The sequence below is a fragment of the Miscanthus floridulus genome, chromosome 1 (genome assembly GCF_019320115.1).
Source record: "Miscanthus floridulus cultivar M001 chromosome 1, ASM1932011v1, whole genome shotgun sequence".
NCBI classification, from domain to species: domain Eukaryota; kingdom Viridiplantae; phylum Streptophyta; class Magnoliopsida; order Poales; family Poaceae; genus Miscanthus; species Miscanthus floridulus.
This window is the reverse complement of record NC_089580.1, coordinates 63,654,616-63,665,936: the sequence shown is the minus strand read 5'-3', so window position 1 is coordinate 63,665,936 and position 11,321 is coordinate 63,654,616. Positions and strand designations below refer to the sequence as shown.

Sequence of the window (11,321 nt, the reverse complement as noted above, 5' to 3'; positions counted from 1 at the left end):
TAGGCAAATTAGCTAAATTGATGTGCGACACTATGATGTCGTGCTTACTGACATGGGGCTGCTGCAAGAATCCAGTCTCATGGATGCGTATGATTTCATGATGTGGTTTCGCTGGGTGGTGGGATGTTACATTTTTTCTTGCAACATCCCACCATGCTTGCTTGTCGCAGTGACATGGCCACATCCTATTGCCTCATCTTTCAGCTTCGTGCAAGGCTTGTACCAGGCGCATGCTCCTTTTGGACAGTATGTGCCTTTGTCTTTACGTGTTTTCGCGCAACATCTAGATTTTGCTACTGGTTGCCCTATGTTTGTATAGCCTTTTGTCCCATCCCTAGGACTTCACTCTTTCGGTGATTGTCGAGACCCCTGACAGTCTCTCAACCCCACTTATTGCGCCTGCGGCGTGGTTGGGTATTCTAATGCTTTAGCCCTAGACTGAGACTTGATTTGGTGTCTGGGGGAACCTTGGGCGTCTTATTTATAGGGTTTTATGGTCTTGAGGTTGTCAATTTTGGTTGTTGTAGTTGGTGGTAGCACTTTACTGCTAGTTGTTTGGTATCTCTCTTGACTTTTGTTGTCCTTTGTGGTACATGCGCTTACGCACATCTTTGTTTCCCAGTAGTGCTTTTGTTCTCTACATCGGGGCAAATAAGCTTTTGCACCTTTTTGTAATCTTTGTTCCCGCTCATTGTTGGCGGTGCTAAATTTTATGGCTCTTGAGCCTTTTGTGTTCGTTGCCACTCCTTTTTGGTGGTGCGAACAGTTTTTTAGTCTATCTGACACTTTCTATTCTCCGACACTTCTGTTTGGTGTGGTGAAATGTTCATGGCTTATTGGCCTTTCTCTTTCGCTCTCACTCCTTTTTTGTGATGCAAAAGGTCCGTGCCTCCTTTAGGCTTGTTTCTTTGTTGCTAAGTTTTGGTCGTGATATTTTGCACGAGCGCAAAATGGTGCAACCTTATCCTACAATATCTTCATCGATATTCGGAACCTACCGAGGTCAAGTTTCGTTTCGACGTCTTACTTTTTAAACCTTGCGTGGGGAAGTTCGAATTTAATTAATGGGGTACAAAGGATTGCTTCGTTAAAAAACCTCACACCTTCTCGCAAAGGTTTCCCTTGTGAGGAAAAAGAGTGCGGATCCCCCTTTTTCGAAGTTTACAAAAATAACCAAAAGAAAATTACAACCATTTGAGGGCGAAAATGTTATGGGTAAAAACGGCGTAGGTTGTCTGCATTCCAAGTGTGGGTAGTTTCGACCCGTCTTTGTTGAGCAACCTGTATACTCCTGGCTTGACCATATTCACCACCACGAACTGCCCATACCACTGGGAATGTAGCTTGCCCTGCTTGTTAGGATGACGAATGAGCACCATGTCCCCTGGGTTGATGTTCTTTCATAGAATTTTCTTGTCTCTCCAAGTCTTTGTTTCTTCATGATATTTGTCAAAGTTTGATGTGGCGTGTAACCTAGCATTTTCTGCTGCTCCAAGCTCGACATACCATTGTATCGGGGTGTTTGCGATGATTTTAGTGCAGAAAGAGCATAGCTTTAACTCCTCTGGCATGATTGCTTCTTCGCCATATAGGAGGCGAAAGGGGGTGAACCTAGTTGTCTAAGTATGCAAGATGTTATGCTCCCAGACTGAAGTGATCAATTCATGCGCCCATTTTCCTTTTGGCAGATTGAACAATGCTTTGGACACTGCATTGAAGATCAAGCCATTTGCCCTTTCAACTGCCCCATTGCTTTCCGAGTGGTTGACTGAGGCGAATGTCAGTTGATTCCCAATTTGCTGCAAAAATTTCTGAACTCTGTGCAATTGAACTACTTTCTGTTGTCGACCGTGATGTAGGATGGGACCCTAAATCGACAAATGATTCTTTGCCACATGAAACTAATTAGGGTACCCGAGGTGATTTTTGCCTGTGCTTTGGCCTCAATCCACTTTGTGAAATATTCTAAAGCTACTGCGGCAAAACACAGGTTGCTAGGTGCCGTCAGCAATGGGCCCACGATGTCGACCCCCATCTTTGCAAAGGCCAAGTCGAAATGATTGATGTCGTCGGGTTAGCTGGGGCTCTCTACTTTTTGGTGAACAAATGGCCGTGTTTTGCAACTGTGGACCAACTCTTTTGCGTCTTCTACTGTTGTTGGCCAGTACAATCCTTGCCTCATCGGTCTATGAGCAATTTCGTGTGGTCCCCTATGAGCTCCACACATTCCAGTGTGCATTTCGCTTAGCAATTCGATTCCTTGCTCGTTGCTTACGCACTTTAGCATTGGTGCGACTATTCTGCTCCTATACATCTCTCTCGCTATGATGGAGTATTGTTTCGTTCTAGAATTCATTCTATCTATCTCATGCTTGCTATGTGGCTCATAGGTTCCATTGAGATAGGCGAATATGGGCGATCTCCAATCTTTGCTTGCGATAACATACATGGTGCTGGGTCGTTCCTCTTCTTCTCGTATTGCTTTGATTGTTAGCTCCTAATAAAAAATGTCTATAGGCACTGGAGCTTTCTATGCAGCTGCTTTTGCTAGCTCGTCGGCTTCAGCATTCTCGCTTCTTGAAACATGGTGAAAAGTGGAACCAGCAAAATGTTTTTCCATTCTTCTTACTGCTTCCAAGTATTTAATCAACTCGGGTTCTTTCATGGTGAACTCTTTTTTGACATGTCCCACTACTACCTGAGAATCCAACCTGACTATACACCTCCTGACTCCTAGAGCTCTGAGCTTTCACAACCCTAGGAGCATTGCTTCGTATTCGGCTATATTGTTGGTTGTGAGGAATTCGAGTCTTGCTGCATAGTGAAGTTTTGGGACTTTTGGCAGCGTTAATATCACGGCTATTTCTGCATCGTTCATTCCCCATGCTCCATCGCAATGCATAGTCCAAATTGGCTCTTCAAATTGTATTGCTATGTCATAAGCTGCTGGGGTCCAATTTGCGATGAAATCTACGAGTGCTTGAGACTTGATAGTGGATCTATGTTCAAAATCCACTATGAATTCGTTTCACTCGATGGCCTATTTTCTGATTCTGCCGATGGCTTCGCTGTTGCAAAATAGCACTTCCAGTGATTGCGCTGAAAGGACTTTGATGCGATGAGCTTAGAAATAATGTTTCAGCTTTCTTGATGCCATGACCACAGTGTACGCTATTTTTTCTACTTCAGAATAGTTGAGCTTTGCTCCTGATAGGGCCTCTGATACGAAGTATACCGGGAACTGCTTCATCTTGTTTTCATGTTCCTTTTCTTTGACCAGTACTACTAAAAGGTCCTAAATGGCTAGAGGGGGGTGCATAGCCTATAAAGTTTTCTACAAACTGACTAGAGCAAGAGGTTAGTACACTAAATGGCTAAATACTATTTTGCTCTAGCTCTACAAGGGTTGTAAGCCACCTATCCAACAATTCTAGTTACTATGATCACTAGGCACAAACAATAGCTATGTCACTACTCACTAAGAGCTCGCAACAAGTCTACACTAAAGAGCTCCACTAGATGATACTAAAACTATAATGCAAGCTCTCAATTCTAGCTACACTAAAGAGCTTGCTACAACTAGTTTGTGGGAATGTAAATGAGTGAGTAGGGTGATTATACCGCCACATAGAGGAGTGAACCAATCACAAGATGAATACCAATTCAATCACAAGGAGAATACCAAAGGGCAAGAGATAATCAATTTTTCTTCCAAGGTTCACATGCTTGCTGGCACGCTAGTCCCTGTTGTGTCGACCAACACTTGGTGGGTCGGCGGCTAAGAGGTGTTGCACAAACCTCGTCCACACAAGTGGACACCGCAAGAACCTACCCACAAGTGAGGTAAATCAATGATACGAGCAATCCACTAGAGTTACCTTTTGGCTCTCCACGGGGGAAGGCACAAGACCCCTCACAATCACCAGAGCCGGCCATGAACAATCACCAACTCGTGCTGATGCTCCTCCGCTGCTCCAAGCCATCTAGGTGACGGCAACCACCAAGAGTAACAAGAACTCCGCAGCCACAACAATCCCCAAGTGCCACTAGATGCAATCACTCAAGCAAATGCACTTGGAATTACTCCCAATCTCACTAAAGCAATGTCTATGTCAATCTCCCAAGCTCAAAAGGATGTCAAGTATGTCAAAGTGCCAATAGGGATGCCTTGGAGCCAAAGACCTTCTATTTATAGAGCCCCCCAAAGAATAGAGCCATTGCTCGGCTTGGGGCCTGACCGGACACAGCGACTGGATGCACCCTGAGTCTGGTAGCACCGATGGCCGCCACGTGCCCTCATTCAAATCCCAACCATCGGATCTCAACGGTCAAAAACTCCAAGCCCACGCTGTTAATGTTTGCCCGGACGTGCTGGAGGAAGTGACCAGACTTGCCACCACATGGAGTCCGATCATTTATAGTGAGCATCCAAAGCGACAAAAACACGACCGAGCATGTCAAGTCAACACCGACCTGACGCGCCCCCATCGTCTGGCCCTCTCACTGTTCCTACACATGTGCGAGACAAGATGACATCAATGTTTGTCATGGCTGACCTGACATGCGCCCTACGAGTCCGATCACGCGCAAGCGCCTGAGTCCGCTCAATCAAAAAAGTGACCGGACGCGTCGATAGTAGCGTCCGGTCGTTCCTCGCCCTTCTTGGCCACAACACGCCCCTGGCTAAAAATGATCGGATGCGCCCAGGGTGAGTCCAGTCACCCCACGACCAGCATCTAGTTGTGGACTTCCTCCTACTTTTCTTTTTCTAAGTCCACAACCACTTTACCCTTGCTTCCAAGTTGCTAACCACAAAGTGTAGAACTTGTGTGCATGTGTGTTAGCATTTTTCAAAGCATTTTACAAGGGTCAAAGTTAGCACACTAGGTTCCTAAATGCACATGCAAGAATCATGTCACCTAGTGGCACTCGAGAAACCGTTTAGCTAAAGATTTCCCCTCTTTATAGTATGGCTATCAATCCTAAGTCACTCACACCCTTTATGGCGTCTTGAGTGCAAAACAAAAAACTATCTTATCTCTTTCTTCTTTTCCAAGTTAGAGCTTGATCATCATCAACACATGTCCATCTTCATCACCATGGACCTCATCTTCCTCAATCACTTGGATCGCACCAACCTAGCTCATATCACCGCTCATGACAAAGGTTAGTGCTAGGTTTCATCAATTATCCAAAACCAAACTAGGGCTTTCAACTGCACTAGCAGTTGTTGGTGATGCTGCTATATATAACAGAAATGTTATAGATGATGACGGTTTGGACAATGTTGTCAACTTGGTTAAGTATGTTTTGAGTTCGTCGAAAGCTTGTTGCTACTCATGCCCCCATTTGAAATGTTCTGAGCTTCGAAGAGTTCTAAAAAAGGATAGGCCCTGCTGATCTCAAGATGAATCTGTTTAATGCTGATAGTCTTCCCATAAGCTTCTACACCTGCTTTTTCCTTATTGGCAGTTTAATGTTTACTGTTGCGGCTATCTTTTCAGGGTTTGCTTCGATGCATCTTGCCGATACTAGATGGCCAAGCAGCTTGCCTTTCTTGATGCTGAATATGCACTTATTCGGGTTTAGCCTGAGGCTGGCCTTTTTTAGGTTTTTGAATGTTTCTTGCCGGTCTTGAATATGGGTCTCCCTCTTGTCTCTCTTGACCACAATGTCGTCGACATATGCTATTAGATTTTTGCCTTTCTGCTTGTTCAAGACCCCATTTGCTATTCTAGAAAAGGTGGGTCCTATGTTCCAAAGTCCCTCAGGCATTCACCGGTAACAATAGGTTCCCCTCTGGGGTGATGAAACTTGTTTTCTCTTCGTCATCCAAGTTCATCCAGATTTGGTCATATCCGGAAAAACAGTCTAGTAGACTCATCACTTCACATCCAGCGGTGATATCAACTAACTTGTCAATTCTTGGAAGCGGATATGGATCTTTTGGGCAACACTTATTTAGGTCAGTGAAATCAACACACATTCGCCATTTTCTGTTTTTCTTTCTAACCATTACAACGTTGGCCAACCATTCCGGGTACTGAACAGGCCTGATGATGCCAGCGTCGAGTAACCTCTGCACTTCTGCTTTCGCTGCTTTCTGCTCTCTATGGACATCTTCCTCAGCTTTTGCTTCCAGGTTTTTGCCCCTTTTGCTACATTCAAGTCATGCTGCGTGAGATCGCGACTGACACCTTACATGTCTTTTGCCGACCAGCCAATTATGTCATGATTCTCGTGGAGGAAAGCTAACAGTCTACCTTTTTCGTCCTCTACCAGATCAGAGCCCACATGAACACATTTTTCTAGCGCTAGTTTTGACAGTGGGGCTTTCTGAGTGTCTTTTGCTGCTTCTGCTCTTGGTTTGACTTTGTTTTCACTGTCTTCCTCTTTCTATGTGGTTTCTTAGAAACTTCATTTATAAGGTTGTAACCTAGGATTGGTTTGCCCTCTATTCGCCTAGATGCAGCTTGGTCTCCATGTACTACGATGATGTCAAAAGGGGATGGCATCTTCATGCACAAGTAGCTTTGCTTTTATCATGATTTTGAATTTTCTTAGAACTCCCCTCCCGGAGATTGCGGTGTATGCATAATCCATGTTGACTATGTTGAAAGTTATGGTTTCTGTGTGGACCTTCTCGCCTTCTGCGAAGGATACCGAGATTTCCTTTTTCCCCAACGCGTCTATCTTTTTTCCTCCAAAACTTAACAATGAGTTCCCGGCAAGGTTCCAACGTTTGCTTGTCAAGGTTCATCTACTCAAAAGGCTTGATGAATTAGATGTCGGTGGAGCTTCCATTGTCTATGAGGATGTTGTGTATAGTGAACCCAGCTACATTCGTTGTTGCTACAAAAGCGTCTGTGTGAAAAATCCCGTACTTGAAAGTCCTTTTCGTCAAAGGTAATGGGCACCATGGATCAAGCCATCCTGTTGAGTGGTACCCTTGGCGAGACAATGTGCACTCTTCTTTCATATTCTATTCTGGCTCTCTTGTTTTTGTGCTCCTGGTTTGACTCACCAGTGATTGCGAATATATAGCCTTGCGATGGTAAGATATTATTTACGGTTTGGTGTTCTTGAGTATTTTCTTGCTTTGCGGACGGAGGCTGGCTTGAATGTTGCTTCTATTGCTGAACTGGTGAGGATGCAACGGCCGACTGCCCTAGATGGTGGGCGAAATGCTGGTATACTAAAAACGGTGGTTGCTGTCAGATGTATGTATGCTGGCTGTATCCATGCGAAAAGCTAGGGTGTTGGAAAGCGCTACTGCCTGCTGACAAATACTGGCTACCATAACCCTGCTTGTTTACTATTTCGCGACCTGTGTTGTGGAACACATCGGTAGATGTTTCGCTGCTTTTTGCGGCCTTGTCTTTCTCCTTAAGTTCTATGGCCATTTTATTGTATTTGTAGTCTTTTGTTAAATGTCCTGTGTTTTCACCATAAATGGCGCAATAGGGTATTCTTCATCCTCTTCCTCTGCCTTTGCGTCCGCCACAGGGAGTTCATCCTCCTCGCCCGCCGCACGGAGACTGATAAAGCTTCTGTACTGCTAGTTTGGCGGCGGCCCTTGGAGACCTTGTTCCGCTGAGTTGTGCTCTAGCTGTTCTTGCAGATTGTTGATAGCGCGGAATGGCCTCATATTTCGCTGGCTTGGGGTTGGTGGTGGCCTAGAAGCCTTGCCTGCTTGTCTCCATGAATTCCTTGTCGCTTTTCACTTCTTCAAGTCATCGTCTGATCTTGCGTATTGTCTCATCACCTTGAACAGCTCCCTTACGGAGGTGGGATAATTCTTGGTGAAATGAGCTGCACACTGGCCTAAGGACAACCCTTCGACGGCTGCTGCTATAACCGTCTCCTCTGGCGCATTTGGCAACTGAGCTTTGGTCTGAATGAATCTTTCCAAAAACTCAAACAGGGATTCGTCGTCTCGCTGAATGCAGTTTAACAAGTCTCTTGTCGTTTTCGTTCTTGGGTGATATCCTTGGAAGGTGGACACTAGCTCTGCTCTGACTTGGCACTAGGACCTGATGGATAAGGGCTTGAGCGAGGTATACCAATCATGTGCGATGTCTTCGACTGCCATGATGAGTGACTTTACGAGGATTTGAGCGTCTGACGTTACCACGGTTTCATAACTCACAAGGAACTTCCTCGGGTTTGTCTTTCCGTCGAATACCAGGATGCAAGGCTTGTAGCCGGCTGGCCATGGATACAACCGAAGTTCTTTCGATAGGGGTGAAGTGGGGTCAAATGCACTTTTGTCTTCTTCCAAGAGGTTATCACCTGGTATTACAACATTTTCGCCAGCGCGAGCGGCACCTCCTGCAGTCCTTGAATCTCTCTCACCAATTTGTCCCTCTGAATTCCGGCTTCCCTAATAGCCCTCTATGTCTGTTTGGCTCTGTTACGAGCAGCGGCTTGCATGAGCAGCTGCTCCTTCTCGTTCTGTAGTCTGACTATGTTATGTTGGTACTGCGTCTTCAGGTTTCTTGCTTGCTTAGTGATCTCGCCATCTTCGTCTTCTTCAACCTCATCGCATTTTGGTCGATCTCGACTTCCTTGACGTCGCCTTCTAGTGTTTGCCCTCGCCCTCCTGGCGCTGCAGTATTATCCATCTGCAGCTATGGCATAGGTGGTTCCATAGCTGGTGCTGCATCGTCTCACGCGGTTGCTTACGCTATCGCCGCAACGGCTACAGCTACGGATGGTGCTGCTTTATCTGTCGGTAACTTCGGTATCTTTGGTGCCATGATAAGCTCGAGCAACCACCACAGTGGGCGTCAATGTTGTTCTAGGCCAAGGCCGTCAAACACCGGTTGTCGCATGAGCGAAATCAAGCACGAGAAGTGGGTAAAATGAGACTCGGGCGAAACAAAATGAACGATTTCATTAACTCGTTTCACGCCCCTTTACATCCGCTCAATGGGGGCTATTTATATATGCCCATGGGCTCTTCACTGGACACAAATGCCCCCTTAACTACTAGAAATTCGGAGAATATTCCCTGTAACTTCGGGGGATTTTGCCATTTGGAGTCGCCTGCCTCAGATAGCGCCGGCTCGGAGAGGCCCGACCGGCTCCATCTTATGTCGCATGTTTCACCGACCGGGCGGGACCCCGGTGGACAGGAGCTGTCGGCCATGCGAATGCGGCTAGCTCATCCTTTGGCGAAACCTGCAGAAGCGATCAATCAAACCGTTAGCAGCTATTCACCTGAGCGAATAGACGAGATCGACTGCGCGCCCTCCCTTGGTGAAACCTGTGGAAACAATTAATCAAACCGTCAGTAGCTATTCGCCTGAGCGAATAGCCGAGACTGACTACACGCCCTCCTTTGGCGCTGATCCTGGCCTGTCCCGCCCCTTTCGCCGTGACGAAGAGGGGCGTCTAAGAACAAGACGGCAAGTGCCGCCCTTACTTCGTCGTGGAGAGAAGGGGGGCTCGACACATCCTTCTCTTCACACCTAGTCGGCCCTTTCGCACTTTATTATCGCGAGATGCTGAGTGTGCCGGAGCCCAACTCCTGTTATTTCGCTTCCGCAAGAACTCGGGACGGCGATTGAGCCACATAGGGTGCCCAAAGGCGGGGCACTCCACCAACATTTTGGTTTTTCTATTTAAAGTAATAGAAAAGCCAAAAAAAAATCTTATAATTCGGAAGGAAGAAAGTACTACGTAACCAGAGAAGCAGAGAGTGTCAAACAAACAAAGAAAATCGAAGGGAGTGCAAGGAAAAGGGACGATTGGTTTGGGCCCAATGGGAAGCGGGGTCATAAATTTTCGTGGGCCATTCGTTCCAATTGCCAGCTGAAAATTGGTGCAATTCTTGAAACAAACTTCATCGCTCAACTTTGTACAGGAAAACGAATTGGCCCATGGAGTAGTTATTTTGTAGAAAAAAAATATCGTGCTTTCGAACAACAATGAAGTCGAATCATAAGAACAGGATAGCTTAGTTCTGATGAGTGCTAGCTCGTTCATTGGTAGACAATGCGCAATAGTCTTGTGTGCTGATGATCTACATCACGCGCTTCACTCCACAATTTTCACACGTAGTTGGCCTTGTAGTCCTGCCACAGCTGCTGCACGGTGTTCCCCAGGATCTGAGCGAAGAAATCGTCGGTGTAGCCGTCCTTCATCTTGGCGTTGAGCAGCGCGACGAAGCCCGGCTTCAGCGAGTCGCAGTAGTCCAGGAACCTCGCCGTGACATCGTACCCCTGATCCCTTCGGTCTCCCTGCCCCGGCTTCACCCAGTGCCCCGGCGCGTACCCCGCCTTCAGCCGGGCGTAGTCGGCGATGCCCTCGATGAGGCCGCCGTTCGCGTGCCCCTGCCCGTTCCACTGCCACACGTGCGTCGTCTCGTGGTACAGCACGCCGGTGACCTGCGAAACTTTCAGATAGTTGCCTGAGCTCGAAAGTCGAAACATGAGGGTTAAACTACTACTAACACACTGCATCTGATCTCACCAACCTCTGTTTTCACGTCGCCGGAGTAGTTGCCGACGTACTGGGCGCTGAGGTGGATCCCGTTGGCGCTCGTGAAGGCCACGCCGTTGATGTCCTCGACGACGAGGCTGACGGAGCTGACGGGCTTGCGGCTGCCGGGGCTGGGCTGGCTGAAGGTCTTCCAGCAAAAGGAGGCGGCGTCCGAGAGCACTCGCCTCGAGTATGCGACGCCGACATCCCGGCCGAACCGCTTGCCGCCCACTGTGCTCGACGCGGCGTTCGTCGCGCTGAACGTGACCGCGCCGGCCCCGGCCGCCACGCCGGCCAGGAGCGAAGCGAGCGCTGCTACGACGGCGGCACGGCTCATCAGCGAGAGGGGAGCGGCTGCGGCTATGTGAAGCTTCATCTTTGTGCTATCGCTATAGGTAGGTACTTGGCATTGTTGGGAGACTTGACTTGCATTTATAGTACAATATGTGGTACGTAGTACGGCTTGCTGGAATGCTGGGTTGCTCGCAGTTCATCGACCCATTCAACAGCTAGTGAACAGCCGGCAGGCTTACGATGATACGACCGAATGCCTCCACTGGGCAATCTGTTTGGATTCTCAACTAATAAATCAACTAATGACTTAACTAGTACCACCTAGCTAACAATTAGCTATTACTCCCTCTATCTAAAGAAACTTGATGTTTCAGTTTTGTCCTAAGTCAAATATCTAAAGTTTGACTGAAATGTATGGCACCGATAACACCATAGCTTGAGATAGAAAAACACAGAAAAAATTAACAAAGCACACTAGAGAAAAAAATCGCAAAAGGTGGTCCGATAACAACATAACTTGTGATAGAAAAACACGGAGAAAA

At 47.1% G+C, this 11,321-nt stretch overlaps 1 protein-coding gene across 1 annotated transcript; it reads right to left on the bottom strand.

The window, feature by feature from the left end:
• Positions 1-9,996: 9,996 nt before the first annotated feature.
• On the bottom strand, positions 9,997-10,822 carry LOC136485405 (uncharacterized). Its single transcript, XM_066482299.1, has 2 exons — positions 10,481-10,822; positions 9,997-10,391 (listed from the first exon to the last, which is right to left on the bottom strand). The coding sequence occupies exons 1-2, from the start codon at positions 10,820-10,822 to the stop codon at positions 10,056-10,058; spliced, it is 678 nt and encodes a 225-aa protein (XP_066338396.1). The 3' UTR covers positions 9,997-10,055.
• Between the last annotated feature and the right edge of the window lie 499 nt (positions 10,823-11,321).

Coding starts and splice junctions, on each gene's coding strand:
- LOC136485405 (XM_066482299.1), bottom strand. CDS start 10,822: ATGAGCCGTGCCGCCGTCGTAGCAGCGCTCGCTTCGCTCCTGGCCGGC. Junction 10,392..10,480: donor CCGGCGACGTGAAAACAGAG/GTTGGTGAGATC, acceptor AAAGTTTCGCAG/GTCACCGGCGTGCTGTACCA.